Here is a 15,745-nt window from a genome sequence, read left to right as displayed (position 1 = left end):
GATGATGACAGTGAAAATGAAAACCTTCAAGTTTATCACTGGCTATGAATCACAGTAGAAAGCATAATTGCGTCCCTTTGTGACATGGGGCTGAAATGAACTCTTCTGAATGCAGTAAATCTCATTATTATTAAACATCTATGACTGAAATAAAATCACTTAAGGCAACATCACCCCATGAAGTGTCTTGTTAATTTCAACAAAAACTTTCACCTAGAAGCCATCTGTCTTGTCACGTCTGGAGAATCCCTCCGTCAAAGGCAGAATGAAATGGTATGCTTCGACTCACCATCTATATAACTATTACTGTCAGTGGGAATAAGGTCAGAAAGAAAGAAAGAAAGAAAGAAAGAAAGAAAGAAAGAAAGAAAGAAAGAAAGAAAGAAAAAAACACTACTGAAAATAGACTTTTATGGAGAAACTTGCTCCCGATTCAAAGACATGGCAGCTGAGACCACTTCAATTAGTAGCCTATTTAGTTGCCTTTAAGAACAACTAACTATTCAAATATCGCTGCTGTTAAATGCCTCCTGTGCGGATGGGAAAATTATTCCTGCAAATGAGAACAGTCTCTCAACCGAAGCTGAAGAAGCGAGGGTTGTGTTAAACCGAGCAAAAAAGCAGCTTGATTAGTGGATACAGCTCTACAGAAACAGGTCACTTCTGGTGTCCTCCAGTAAATGAGCAGTCTCTAACTCAGCTTTGCCACCACTCCCAGTATAAGTTTCAAATGAAAAGTGCTTGTTTCTAATATAATAGACCCTTTACCGCAGTGGCCAGGTTTGAATCTGGGGCCTTTTACTGTCTACCCTATTCCCTGTGTCTCTTTGGCTGTGCTATCAAATAAAGAAAACAAACAAACAAAAAGCCCTAATTCCAAATTAAAAGCCCTATAGTGTTTAATACATGGTCATTATACGAACCTAAACACCCGCTGTTGGAGAAAGTTTCAGAGCAACAGGGACAGACCGTCATCGTAGCCATAGTAACTCCGTCTGACTGCTGTCTGTGAGAGGTGAGTGAGAGCCACTGCTGCTAGAAGAGCGGCTGAATGAGATTACAGCATGCACGGGAATAAATTACAATATCATACATTTGTATACATTTCTCACGTTCCCCCTGATGGTGGGAATAACTCGCTGCTGCACGGCGCTGCTGTTGCGCTGTGATGCTCTGTCTTGTCTGTGCGTGCACTGTCAGCGTCTTCTTTTTGTCTCACGATGCTATCAGATATAAATTTCTTTTTCATTGCATGAGAAAATGGTCGTGTGGTGCGAGAGCGTGTGACAAGTGTCAACTGCCTGAGGCTCACAGTCAAGGCTTGGAAGCCCTGAAATAAGCTCGTCTTTTTACTCTTGTCTGACGTAAGTTAGCTTAAGTTATTGTCATGATAGTCAAGGATAACTTATTGTGATCTGTCAAATTCAGCATGTTCGCAGTGAGATATTCTAAAACATCTCATCACCTGTGAAATGTTATGCCCTGTTGGCTGGTTTTAGCAATTCTTTTGTTAGAACATCCAAATACGGCACAAAAGTCTGGCATTTACTACTATTTGAATGGGACATTACACCCCTGCGAGATGGTGGCAGCACAGACACACAAGCCTGAAGATCTACTGCATAATGTATTAAAGTGGGCCTTCTAAGTGTGAATTTCTGGGACACACATGTCCAGTCCTGCAATATGGAGCTGAGGGTCCATTTCCCAGTGGTATCTGAGATAGTAATGATTCTCACCCAAAGATTTAAAATGGGACTAAAATCATCTCAGCCTTAAGGTGCTTTTAGGAACCAGTGCCCAGGTTTGGTCCTCCATGAGTGGGAGGTGTGTGTCTTAACGTTTTCTTGTCTTAATCATTCTGGTGCTCAGTCCCCTTCAAGGAGGGCACAGTTGGAAGGACAAGAGGATTATCTGAAGTTGCTCATTTCGATACGATATCATTGGGAAGATGTACATTTATTTCAAGGTAAGAAATTGATTAATTTGACCGATTAGTCACTTACTGTACAAGTGGTAGAAGGTTGTCGTTTTGAAATACATTTGAAAATGGGTAAGACCGCCTTGTCTTCATTGTTACAAACCTGTGTTTCATGCCTATGCAGTTTTTGTCACTTCTGGTAAACTACAGACACGATGTTGTTCAGCTCCACCTGCCTGTGCTGCTTAGTCAGATTTGTTTGGCATGAATCCCCCGTGATATCAAACACTACTGGGCCATACTGTGGCCCTCAGCTCATTTCAGCAAAGTTAAGCATTATTTACAATTCCAAAACTCATTTACTGGTGAAGGAAAGCCACCAGAAACACACATAAAATGCAAGAGAGAAAAAAGCTATTGCACAGCATAGTAAGGTCATAGTAAGTACCAATATGGACAAGAAAAGCATCTGCCCAAACATAATCTACTTTCCTCTTGGCTTTTGCCTGGTTGTACAATTTGCCAATGCATTCATTTCACTTATGCAGGACGGACCTTCATCTGACCAATTAAATTTCTCCTTTAACCTCAATCCAACTAATAGAGTTTCCTCCTCAGTGTAAGTGTTTGTCCCATTATCATGTTTGTAGTACTGGCCTACGCTTCTGCAATGAGGACACATATTCACCTCTAATTATAGGCACGCAAAGGAAACTCTTTTAACGTTGACCTCAGAGAGGACGCCTCTCAGCAGTGTCCTTCACTGAGTTTTGAGGAGCTTGACCTGCATGGATTTAATTTTAGCTGCATGATTTGCTCAGAGGGTTGACACAAGACAGTCTTTAATATTACTGAGTTAAATCCTCAGCAGCAAATAAGAGAAGCACAAGCCAAGCTGAAGTGTTCTAGAGAGCCAAGAATATAAACTCTCTCAGCCACTGGCTGTGTGACCGGAATGATTAATAATCCCAACATAAACAAGTAGGCGTAGTATGAAAAATTGTTGTTGTATTTTGCATCTACCTTAGGTGACAGTGATCAAGAGCATAATATGTTATTCTGTCAAGGTCAGGTGAACTCATCATGGTTAACGTCAAATAGTCAATGTTAATTTTTAAGTAGTCATAAGAGTATGACCAATGACACACGCTGCATTTTTTACAACATGTCTGATTAAAATTATCGGGAATATTCCTGCTAATGAGCTGAATTCATTGCTGTGGCACAAGCTCGTGTCACCAGCGTGTCACATCTCAGAACTGCTCATACACAGTTGCGTATTTTCCCACAAATGTGAAATTGTGCTGCCTTTTGATCTTGGATGAAACAGAAAGCCAACAGAGTGAGCCGACAGCAATTATTATAAAACACGGAAACACCAACCCGCGAAAGGTTAGGACCATATACAGAGACTCCTGCTTGCCATGACAAACAGCAATATTTCTGCTCTGAATAAGTCAAATGATTCTCTTGAAGAGGTTTTGAATTTAAGTGATGCTTATTTATGCACTCACCTTAGGGAGATAAATGTAAGCCTATACAGCAGGTTAGATGCAGGGGTTTGTGGTCTCCATGCAGGATGTGAATGATGAATATGTAACACGAATATGATCATGCACAAATTATGAATCCACCTCTGACTCAAGGCACTTTCCATCGCATTCCTCATGTGTCACACCCATACACTGTATCTGGTGTCTACATCAGTTTCATGATGTAAGACCAAAAAATCTACATTTTAATAAGTTTCACAAATGGGATACGAAATGTTGATTTCTAAATACTTGGAGGAAATTAATTGTGAAATGAACTGTGGAACATTGTCTTTGAAGCAGCCTGGCGTCCCTCAGGGAGGCATGGCGGCTCAGTGGTTAACACAGTCGTTTAGAGGTCATAAATTCCAATCTTGGCATGGAGTTTTCTTATTTTTTTGCTGGGATGGTATGTGTTTCCTCCCTCATTACAAAGGTAAGCAGGTCAAGCGAAGTGGAACATCTAAATTACCCACAGTTGCATTTCATCTGTCATACTGAAATGAACAGATCAAAATAAATTGAAGCCACCTGTACAGTTTAATGCATTAACAATCCACAACGCTATTCTCTGGGTTATGTTTGGCAGTAATTTAAAGAGTATGTCATTTGGCATTCCAGTTTGTTATTTTTTAAAACTCAACTCAGAGTGATTTTCAGAAGATAAGCGGTGACATCCTAATAGGCTTCCAAATAATGTTTAATGACTGCTAGGCAAGAAAATACACGTCTAAATTTACACGTCTTCTCATAAAGCAGAGTGGAAACAGCTCAAACACATGACCTTGTGCTTAGTGTACACTTACCCATGAATGTATGCATCTATTAAACAGTACTTCTAAGGGAAAAAATCCCTGCCAAAAACCCCCAAAAACTAGTACAAAAGTCAGCAAACATTGTCCAGGATGCATAAAAAATTAAGGAGAACATGCAAATATAATCAGCTTGTGTGCAAGGTCTGTGACATTCTGCCAACAAAAACGTAAACTTCTTGCATGACTTTTTGTCCTACCTCTGGTGTGGCTGGGGACCCTCCGGCGGCCTGTCGATGAGCTGTGCATGACATGCTGGTAGTGAGACATGTCTGTTGGCGTGTTGGGAACACGGAAACTGTCCTGGAACCTCTGCATCAAATCCTCTACTGACTCCGTGTTTGGTTCAATGGCTACGAAAGACAGATCCAAAGTGAAAATGGCAGGCATGTCATGAGGCTTTAAGATGAAAATCATTTTGCAAATACTGACAGACACACAAGATTTAATAAAAAATACAAATATATCCACAAATGCATAAAGTCAAACACCCTAAAATAGCTTCTTTTTTTTTCCTTCTTCTTTTTTGTATGAAAGATAGGAGATTAGAGTCTGATATGCATCATGAGCCACTAGGCTGTCCCATTTAGACACTGTAAAAAAGCAGCACAGTGTTATTTCTTCTATTCCATTTTTTCTGGCCTTTAAATGATTCCATCAATTCAATATTGCTTCATCTCTACAGGGATCCTGCCAACGCTTCCCCTGATGGCTCAGTCTCACTCTTCCTGATGAATGACTCCAAAACAACTGGCTGTGGGGAAAGAGGGGGCCAGCAGACAGAGGGGTTTGCTTCCTTTTTCTTACAATAGAAATTATGAAAGGACTGGACGGGAAATTCCTCTGAACTGTCTTGACATGTTCTGGCTCATTTATGCCACCAAACAGATTAATTATGAGTGAAGATTATTATTACCTTACAGTCAAAAACATGTCTTAATAGTATGTAGGTAATGATATTCAACTGCATATGTATCTATAGCCGTTTGCTGAAAGACACAACCTTTATGTTGAGTACTATATGCATAATATCTGCAAATAACCTATAGAGTTTGAACACTGGGGCCCTAAAAAAAACCTCAGCTTGAAAAACTGTAACAAAAAAAAACTGTCTCCAAACTTACACAAGTATAGCCATCTCCAAAGATGGGACCATTTATCACCTCAACCACCACTGCCCCCACCTATCATCAACATCTTTTGATCTGTCAGTCTGGCTCTGAGGTGTACTCTTTCCATGAATAATGGTGATGGGTTGCTCCCCGTGGATGCTCATCATGCATGCCAATGAGCGCACAAGAGCAGGGGAAGAGGGAGATGAGGAGGACGAGGGTGGAACTGAAGTATTCACATTGTTTTTCATATCATAAATGGAAAGCTAACAATAACACTGGTGTCGCAGCCGCAGGACAAATATTATCCTTGCAATGATACATATTTGTTTTGATACACTTGTGGCTATACTCAGCTTGGGTTTTGCTAAACAGTCAATTGCTGGTGGTATGTCTATGGTAACAGCCCCCCCACCCCCCCACCCCGCCCCGTAACCACACGCAAGAGATGATGCAAAGTGGCCGTGGCCTCATTTGGGAGACAGATGTTGGCTCATGCCCTCCAGTTAGCAAGTTAGCAAAGTTTTTCTAACACTCTGCTAGATTAGTAAAAGACCTTAAATTTGTTTGGTCCTTGAACACACCTTCAACAAAAGTGCATGTCCCCAAACAGAGCATTATGCATTGCAGAAGTCACAATAACACTTTCTAACAGGTTAGATTTATTTATGCTATTTGGTGTTTTTGCGCATTATAAACAAACCCATCTCGCTTCCCCCTGTCTCATTATAACACGCCAATGTCTCCTGACACTGGAAGCAGTTAGAGAGATCGAGTGAAATCCTCAAAGGGCTATAATATGATGTAGCTCTTCCATTTGGGTGTTGAGTTAGTCAGCCATTTCTCCTTTTAGTCAGTATTGATATAGTTTACTGTTTACATACAATATCATATCTACTGTATCGATTGTTGCCTAGGACCCCGGCTGCTTGCCAAAGGTGTTCAAAACACCTATTCATGCCTGACTGAAGAGGGAGTTATGAAGTGAAACAATGTTTGATTTTTTCCAAGGTATCTAGACTTCTGTACAGCCAGAGGGCTGGATATCTACTTTGTGGAGATATTTCCGTTATGACAGTGTGTTAAAATTTTGAATCACTACGTTATCTCTACATGAATTCATCTAAGATGCCCAGAAGGCAGCCAAAATGCTAAATGGAAGTCAAGCACACTCAAGCAGTTGAACCACATGGTTTATTGAGCAAGCATGCATCGACTCTGTGAACAGCACCACAGACAAAAATGGACCGTATGTGGTGGAGTGAAAACACCAGCAGCTTGGGACGATAATTGCTGCAAGTCTGAGTATGTGTCGAGGGCATGATCACACAAATGTGTTCATAAGAGACGGATATGCAGAACGCCATCCACCAATCAGATTTTGGTGTGACCTAATGACTACCATTTTACATGTTTCCAGTTTCATTTGCTGTCACACAGTTTGCTAATACGGTGGACGGAAGCTACACTTTTCTAGCAACACAATTTATTTATTTTTTTTTTTTTAATGAATGACAAGAACTTCCAGATTTAGGAAAGAACATATTTAATATTGCTAGGTGGAAACAAAAAAAAATAAACAAAAAAAACAAGTATTGTTTGTTTATTTGTATTAGTGTGCTTTGTGTGCATTTGCCATTTTTGCTGATAACACATATCACTGCTGCTCGTGGCGACTGGCTTCAAATTCACTATAAGCTGCAGGACATCAATCACGCTCAGTTTAAGATACTACTGCTTCCTGCCTCGAGCTTATATTGTTGATAACAGATTAACTTACTATCCAGCAGCCGTCGGTGAATTGCAAACTGCAAATAAATCTAATTGTTCTACTTTATTTGTTTTAAACGTAGTAACATCCTTCATACAATCATGTGTTCACAAAGTGGTGAACCTCTCTCCATCCTTGCTTGTGAACAACTGAGCCTTTCCAGGATGCCCCTTTCATACCCAATCATGATACTATCACCTGTTACCAACGAACCTGTTTACCTGTGGAATGTTCCAAACAGGTGTTTTTGGAGCATTCCACATCTTTCCCAGTCTTTTGTTGCTCCTATCCCAACTTGTTTTAAATGTGTTGCTGCATCAAATTCAAATTCAATTGAGCATAAGTCAAAAAGGATTAGCAAATGATCACAACTTGTCTGGCTCTCTTAAGTACTTTTCCTATATCTTTAGCCCTGCTTTATAGGAGAAGGCATTCCTGCAGGGAAACTGCTTTGAACAGAGCCATCATGCTTAAATCAACTGTATTTCCCATTAACAGCACAATAAAGGATAAACAAAAATGTTTAAAGTGATATAACACTTTTTCCAGGTGGCATATTTGTTTTCATGCTGGTGCAGCTACAATAGCTGTTGCTTCTGGCAATATTCTTGTAAACTTAAGTGCATGTACACCAATCCTTGGCTGGGAGTGGGATCTACCTTTTACTGAGGGAATGCTTTTGAACGTATGACACAGACACTAAAACACAGTTCCCTACATGTTCCTGCATCAACTTGCAAAGGATTTCCCATCCTCACAATTTTGCTCAAAACAGCCAAGCCCTAGTTTGTTTTTCACACGACTGTAGGTCGCAGATGAGTGTGTAGGATGGTGAGCAGCGATGCAAAGAAAGTCGCTCATGTCTCATTGGTTTATACACACTCTTACAGACATCAGTGGCCATGGACTACAGTCTGTCTCCGCCTAATGTAAAAGCAGTGAAACAGTATAAACAAAGGAGGGAATGGACGCATTTTAAACAATCCTTGCTGAACAAATGTAAACAACTGCAAGTTAAATATTTATAAGGGACAGAAATGTTGCATTTAGTTCATGTAACATATTACAAGAATAAGTCCTGGTACTGGAAGCAAATGTGGGGGAATTCAAAGAAAATCCAGTGCTGAGTTGCCCCAGAAAATATCCTACATATTTAGACAATTACATTTGTTCCTGTGCAGTGACTGAGGAGCTACAGTATGCATATTTTTGGGGACGAGAGCACGTAAAGAAGGCCTTTATGATGATCGAGCATACACTTTAATATCATCACTACATTATAGGAATATCCACTTAGAGCAAGAAAGAGCATCAAAAAGTGAAAAGATAAAACGACAAAACTTTACCTGAACAACAACACATCCTGTTCTGTGTGTGCGCGTGGGTGTGTGTATGTGTGTGTATTGGATCCAGTGGGCCTTCACTTTACCTGTAGTGTCAATACACCGGGCTAAAATGGTATCCTTGAAAGGGAAGTGTGGAGTCAACAAAGGTACTCAGAAATGGTTAAGTGAGCTTCATTCCCTGAGGGCGTTTATGGTAGTGCTAGGCTAATTCCAGCACTTGGGGTTAGCAAACAAACAGGAAGGGCTGATGCGGCTGGCACTTAAGCTCTGACCCGCCATGACTGAAGAGAGTGCATGACAGCATGTTTGAGGTTAACTGCTTGCATATATATTTCATGGTCTCCTAGAACTCTCTTTATCTCTGTTTCTTTGTTCAATTTTGAGGAAAGAAGAAAAGCTAGGTCACACTGAAGAGCCCGGAGTCACAGTCTCCTTGAAACGAATGGAATTTGTCCCCACAGGTTGTCACGGCCCTTTCACTGATGATTGTTTTTATCCTCGTCTTCTCTGATAACACACAGACCTTCGGTCTCAACCATCTGAAAACGCTGAAAAATCACGACAGAAATGTGTTTGCACCATAGAGTGCGCGTAACCCTGTAAAGCTGATGCATGATCTTTGCAATCATTTGACTTAATTACCAACTAGATGTCACATTGGTATTGGCGTTAGTGATGAATATGAGGCACAAATATGTGTCCATTTCTTGTAGAGTTCTGTAATTCCTCACTATTTTGCTGTTACTCTCCATTTCTCACCTCTGTCAGAGGCAGCAACTAAGATATTTTATTCTGACATTTGTTTTTCCCCAGACCCCAAGTCCACACTGGGTTCTCATTTTGAGTTCAATGTCAGCTAAAGCTCTGGTGCCTTTATTTTCTCCTTTTCATCTCCCTTATCTGCCACCACTCCCTTATCAGTGCTGAGTGTGTGTTAACAGTGTCTCATAAGCAGTGGATGTCAACAGAATGCTGCCTCCGTCAACTTACTCCTGGTGGTCTCACAGTGCCCAGTAAGAGGAGATAACCCTTCTCGATTTTCTGGTTTTGTTTGGCTGCATGCTTGTGCCTGTTTATGCCGGCTTTTGTGAAAGTGTGTATGTATATGTTTTGTGTGTTTACACATTTCTTAACACCCGTCCTGATTTTCTTCCCCTCTTCCTGTGCCAGGAGCATGCTGCTTTCGAAGCTGCATGGAAAGCATAGGAGTTTACATAAAGTCCAGACTCCATTATCATGTTTTCATGGACTTCATCACAGTATGAAAATGGAAATGAAACCAAATGAAACAGTGACTAATTCAAAGCTTGATTCTATGTATATTCAGACCCTGCATGCTGAACATCCAAACAAGATGTCGCTGAAGTGTCCACTCCAAACATAATACAACCTATTTGCTTTTCCATCCTCCCTTTTCTGCATCTCTCATACTCTTGCTTCCCCTGTGATCTCATTGATGAGCAATGCACTCAAACACAGCCAGAGAGGTAAAATGGGCTGCCATCTGCTTTCTGATAGACATGGACTCAGTCTTCTTATTGAGGGTTGACTAAGGTGACAGGAAAGCCTCACTGGTCAGAAAAAACATATGGAATGGGTTATTATAGATATGCACATATGCACCAACAAAAAAGCCTCTCAGAAACCAAACTCGATGACAAAATTCAATACTCAAAATATTTAGTTGATTCACCCATTCACACACACATTCACACACCGATAGGACAGCCAATTGGAGCTGTTTAGGGTTCAGTTCCTTGCCCAAGGACACTTTGGCATGCAGTCTGGATGAGCCATGGATCAAACCACTGACCTTATGAGAGGTAATGCAATAAATTCAGCTTAATAACTGAGCAGAGGCGTTGCCTAACTCTGTTTTCAAAATGACTTCCCATATCAGCATTACCGAGGTATTAGATGACTATCTCTTTAATTATTTGTGTATCGTAAAAGGCCGACATTCATCTCTCCCTTAGGTGAGAGACCCATCTAATTATGACAAAGCTGACGTACTTGACATCATCATTTTTGTCTGACTGGTGAAAGGTATTTACTTAGTAATGAAAACAAGAATGAGCAGACAAACTAGAACAAGAAAATGCAGGTGGCATAAAATAGCCTCAGCTGCCATATATACAGTATACTGTGTGCCATCATGAAATAATTTGTTAGTAGCACATACTGACACTGTTATTGCCACAACAACTTCTGCTAATACAATAACAGCAGTAATGATCACAATCTGAGGAGGTAGCAACTGGGCTGATGTACAAATACATATTTCCCATAGGAGGATTCCCTGGTAAGGCACCAATTTGCAGAAGCAGAGGTTTCTAAAAATATGTTGCTAGGCCTCAGGACAAAGTCTGATTCAATGATGCCTGTATCTGATGCCTGTACCTTTACAGAAAATGATACTCAGCACCGGAAGGGCAACAGCTGTTCTGTCAGCAAAAAAAAATACAGTGAAGGAGGAGAAGGAGTAGCTACTCCAAAAAGCTAAATGAACAAGACAGACCAGCTTCTACCAAAACGCTGATACAGCCGATGGGAATTACAGCCTGTCAGAAACTGAAACCTTTGACCATGACTCTGTCCATAAATAGTGCTTGACCCTTATTTCTCTTAGGCTCAGGAAGAAAGCTCCTCTCTGCTGAAAGTCAGTGACACACATGGCAACGTTTTCAGGCTCTTCAACAATGCCCTGTGCCCCGAGGCAGGTGGTGATGCAGCTTGCAATGCAGCTTGGAAGATAAATTAGCTTGCTCTGAATCCATACATGGTAGGAGCAGAATCCAGTCTATATCATGCCACATTTGCCTCAACCCTTGAAAACAGCTTTAGCCAAATATGTTCATATTGTAAAGAATATCACTGCATTACGTGCTGCTTCCATTATGCAACAACCACCTATTTTGTTCCAGACAAATATTTCAAAATCTACCGGACTGATTGTGCGAACTGTGTCTCACTGTTAAGAGTCAAAGCTTTCGACAAATATACAGTTTAATATCATCCACACATTGGCGTTATTCACTTAAAGCCAAGAGGAGTAAGCTAAATAAAATGACAAGTGCTCACCCAAACTGTGATATCACTTCTGCACATATTGCCATTTCTTCCACACGCTTGTTTTGATGACTGGGAGTCAGTTATGGACTTTTCCTATTCTAAGCCATCCCGCCTGGCAGCCCAACAGCATTCATATTCACGCGAGCAGATGTAACCACAAGGGGAAAAAAAATGATGGGAACGTTTCTGCGGATCTTTGGACCCTACAAACCCCTGCTGTTTTAATTTGGAGCAAATCTGCGGGAGGAAAAGAAAAAGAGAGCCCAAGAAATTAAATTCCCGCAGATTTCGACTTTTTATTACATTTTCTTTTGTCATTCCCTTTCTCAAGTCATTTTTTTTGCCTCTACCTCAACACACACACACACACACACACACACACACACACACACACACACACACACACACACACACACACACACACACACACACACACACACACACACACACACACACACACACACACAACATATCACACGCATCTCGTTTCCCTCGTATTTTCTCCTCCTCTTCACGGCTTGGGGAGCAAATGAGTGCAGAGGAGATCAATGGAGAGGAAATGGGGGGGTTCACCCCAGCTCTGATTCCCTCAGTGATTTATTAAATTTGCCATTGTTTCAGTAAGAGCAGTCCAGTCTGGTTCTCTAGGAAAGCTTTGACAGCACTGCTTCGGGAAGTGTGACAGGTACATGAGAAGAGAGTAAGAGGTTAGACAGATACAGAGAAAAAGACAAAAGTGGCAGAGAAGACAAGGGATCCAGTGTCGGGGAAGACAAGGGATCCAGATATGAAAGGAGGAAAGAGGCGAGAGAGAGAGCCGGAGAAGTGTGAGGACGAGATGGGTAAACAATGGATGCCAAGAAAAGAGAAAGGAGACGATGATGGGAATGAGATGCAGATAAGAGGGATAAAGAGCAAAGGGGAAAAAAAGCACGAGCTGAAAATATGAAAAGATGGACAGGGCAATAATAATGTGGAGAAGAAAGCGAAGAGGGAATGAAAAGAGCAAGGATGAGAGTCAATATACAGAAGGAGGGAGAGACAATGAAATAAAAGGGAATCAGTGAGAAAGGGGAATATAATAAACTAATGAGTCAAAAGCAAAGGATGCATTTTAATAGCGGGGAAAAGACACAAATAAGAGGGTAAAAACCTCCGAGACAAACAGTGATGCCATTAACTAATGGATGGAGTTCAATAGTATGTTTTCTCTCCATATAATTGTATAAGATACCACAGTTCTCAACTTCCATGTCTAAATTGCATGCAAATGAAATTACTGAAAATCTGTCACAATGGGACGTCTTGATCGGTTGCTGTTTTTTCTTAAAATCTATAAGATCATTTTCTAATTAAACTAAAGTTTTTGGAGATTTGCCTTTTATCATGCAACACTGCATAGTTGTAGAAAACACTGAGATAATGCTGCCACGATTGGCATCGTTACTTTTGTCACTACTGCTTACCACTAATCACAATATAGCAAGTATTTTGTGTACTTTAAATGATCCATCCTTGCTCCCTCTTATAATAAAAAAAACGCCTCCCCACTCTTTTCTCTGTAGGATTTGAACATTTACTGTCTCATGTCTCGTCATTCCCAGCCACTGGAAAGCATGTAATGTCCTATCTTTAGTCAGACACTTTTCCTTTCTGCTTGCTTTTGCCTCTACTTGTATATTTAAGGCCTCTGCTGTTTGCAGAGGAGCAAGAATAAAGTGCTATCTATAGCTCGGCTCTTGCCACGGGCCAGAATAAAATATGGATGTGTCTCCCCATGCTGCGCCTGCTGAACATCGCAGGCCAAGCTCTGACCTCCAACTGCTCCTGACAGGCTGAAGCTCCTGACTGACGATCACAAATGAGCCCTGGTTGTAAGATTTAGGAACAAGATCCAAATTCTGATAACATTTTAGATGTATCTGCTGTGACAGCGTGGAAGACAGTGACTCAGAAATGTGTGGATGAATTATTCTTTGTCTAAATGTTTAATAAGTAACAATGGCACAGTGACGTGCAGTCTATTCCTGGCAGGTAACACCTGCAAACACTTACTGTAAAGCCTGTAAGTAATATTCTGCTCAAAAAAAGCAGATCAGTAGCTGAACACCAAATGATTTCTTTACTATTCAAACACAACTTTTGCTCGATGAAGAACCAAAAGAAAACAAACTGTGGAAGACGTTTGCACAAGGCATGATTTATTCAATCAGATATCTTAAATCTGCGTGTGAGTTAAGTGGCTTTGTAAGTGGTCCAGTGCAATCTTAAATGGTTCTGGGAGTCGAGATTACATGCAAAGTGGAATGCGTGCAGAGACTCTCCCGACACACATTTCAGCCTTTTATGCATGCCAAGCAACAGACATCCTTTGACTGCCAATCAACCCATCTGAGGATGCACCGTTGACCACGCTTCAGGTCATCGTGGTCAACAATGCAGCAGTTTAGCAAAGGAGCAGTGATGGTTGACCATGTCTCATATCTCAAAAAATCTCTTAATAAGCTCAAATCCACAACCTGTCAGACATTAAGATCTTCTGAAACTGCACCTGGGTGCCATCCCTTCAGCATGTTGCTAATATTTTTGCTGATTATTGCTGCTCTGGCATGTAGATTTGACAACTTTCTGCCGACTATGCCTCCTGTTTGAGGAGTCACACCACTCAGGCCAAGTGGTGAGTTTGCAAGAGCTCCTTAGTGAGTTCCATGATCAACACCAACATTGTTTTCATATCGCTCAGTGAGTCATGAAAGAGTATGAAAATCATCATACTCACAGGTGAGTCACCCTCCTTACACACTGGTGTGATTTGATATGGTCAGCACAAATGGAATAGATTTGTTCAGTGTTTCAGGGGAACGCTCTACCAGTGTACAACTCATAAGTTCAGTTTCTCGTTAGTACAGTGGACAGTATCTCCACCTGTCACGCGGAAGACCGGGGTTTGTTTCCTCCTTCCTCCTTCGGTGCCTGCAGCTCAAGGAAGAAGGGGCCTTTCTGTGTGGAGTTTGCATGTTCTGCCCGTGCTCACCTGGGGTATCCTCCATAAAATGTACCCCCACTAAAAACATGCAAGAAGATCACCACCTGACCAATGGTGACAACAGGAACTGGTCCCCAGGCGCCGGTCGGCCCACCGCTCCTGCTCCGCCACGGAGGAAGGACGGTCCAAGGATGGGTTAAAGGCGGAGAATGAATTTCATATATGCATGCCGTGTGTAGTGTCCCCTTCCTAACCTTGCATGTTCTGTGTAAAATGTGACTAATAAAGGGATTTCTTCTTCTTCTTCTCCTTCTTCTCCTCCTCCTTCTTCTTCTTCTTCTCCTTCTTCTCCTCCTCCTTCTTCTTCTTCTTCTTAAAAAAAAAACACTGTATTTCTGCTCCTGGTTTGTAAACTCCACTTGTCCATCTCTCTCTATGAGCAGATGTGTGGAGCGCTTGAAAATATTTGCCAAGGTGACCAGCCTGGACTCAGCAGACAAGTGGGGTTGATTCCTGACTGAAAGCAATCCTCTACAGCATCTTCAAAAGCACCAGCCTCCATTCTGTCTGCTGGGGCTTTCAGGGACACAACCTTTGTGTCTCTTGAGTTGAGACCACATAAAAACTAGCAAAACATCACCCAACATGTAATTTTGTATTTTCATTTGATGTACGTTTTGTTGTTTTCAGCTAATGCTAGCATATTTAGCAATATTTTAGATCATAAAGTCAAATGTGGCCTTGGCACATAAAGCAACAATCCTATTCTATACAATTCCTGGCAAAAAATTACTGAAATCGGAAGTACTAGTGTGTTTGTGTATTCCAGGGACACTGATTTTCAAAAGCACTGTGCTGTCAGTCAGACTTTTCCTATAAATTCTTATTACATTGGTGCAGTCTGTTCTTATAATGGCATCTAAAAGGCAAATATGCTGTTTTGTTGTTTCTGGTTTTTGGATTTTATGAAAGTTCAAGATGACTCGAACAGACCGAAATGATGCAAGCGATGACAGCTTTTCTTTCATATTTGAACATTCATTATTTACATGTTACATAATCATTAACTTCTTCATTGCAGTCCATTTGCGATTTTCCTTTTATGATTATTAATGTCACTTCATGACACTTCTGAACATTATGCAGCGGTTGTGCAATGAGACACTGATGAATGTCTCCATGGTAAATCTGCA

The 15,745-nt window shown here is 41.1% G+C and overlaps 1 protein-coding gene across 1 annotated transcript in view; it reads right to left on the bottom strand.

Annotated features, from left to right (window-relative positions):
- Positions 1-15,745, bottom strand: part of LOC139349209 (astrotactin-2-like) — a 262,594-nt gene that overhangs the window by 163,253 nt on the left and 83,596 nt on the right. Inside the window, exon 4 of the mRNA XM_070989796.1 lies at positions 4,466-4,618. Within this exon, the coding sequence (XP_070845897.1) occupies positions 4,466-4,618 (153 nt within the window). The remainder of the gene's footprint in view (positions 1-4,465; positions 4,619-15,745) is intronic.

Source organism: Chaetodon trifascialis, chromosome 20, assembly GCF_039877785.1.
Source record: "Chaetodon trifascialis isolate fChaTrf1 chromosome 20, fChaTrf1.hap1, whole genome shotgun sequence".
Lineage (NCBI taxonomy): Eukaryota > Metazoa > Chordata > Actinopteri > Chaetodontiformes > Chaetodontidae > Chaetodon > Chaetodon trifascialis.
Note: the sequence above shows the minus strand (reverse complement) of the source record. Positions and strands in the feature narration are given on the sequence as shown.